This window comes from Camelina sativa, unplaced genomic scaffold, assembly GCF_000633955.1.
Source record: "Camelina sativa cultivar DH55 unplaced genomic scaffold, Cs unpScaffold16271, whole genome shotgun sequence".
Classification (NCBI taxonomy): domain Eukaryota; kingdom Viridiplantae; phylum Streptophyta; class Magnoliopsida; order Brassicales; family Brassicaceae; genus Camelina; species Camelina sativa.
This window is the reverse complement of record NW_010937288.1, coordinates 1-311: the sequence shown is the minus strand read 5'-3', so window position 1 is coordinate 311 and position 311 is coordinate 1. Positions and strand designations below refer to the sequence as shown.

General features: G+C 48.6%; 1 protein-coding gene across 1 annotated transcript; it reads left to right on the top strand.

Annotated features, from left to right (window-relative positions):
- Positions 1–9: 9 nt before the first annotated feature.
- On the top strand, positions 10–305 carry LOC104775484 (protein GLUTAMINE DUMPER 2; the record flags this gene model as incomplete). The annotated part of the gene is made up of 1 exon (XM_010499518.1): positions 10–305. A coding segment is annotated over exon 1 (228 nt), but the record flags the coding sequence as incomplete, so codon positions are not given.
- Between the last annotated feature and the right edge of the window lie 6 nt (positions 306–311).

The window sequence follows — 311 nt, the reverse complement described above, 5'->3', positions numbered from 1 at the left end:
AAAAAAAAAAAAAAACTTTCATATCATTCACACTCACCCCTACACATATCATACAGCCAAAGGCCAACCAAACACACATGCAGACAATGGAAGGACGACAATATAATTACGAAGACAGCAGAAACACTAGCTCCTCCATGGTGGTGCCTCACTCACCGTGGCACTCTCCAGTTCCTTATCTCTTTGGTGGTTTAGCCGCCATGTTGGCTCTCATCTCCCTCGCTCTTCTCATTCTCGCTTGTTCTTACTGGAGACTCTCCGGCTCTGCTCAGCGTGACCTCGAGGGTGGAGATGATGCCAAACCCGACGGG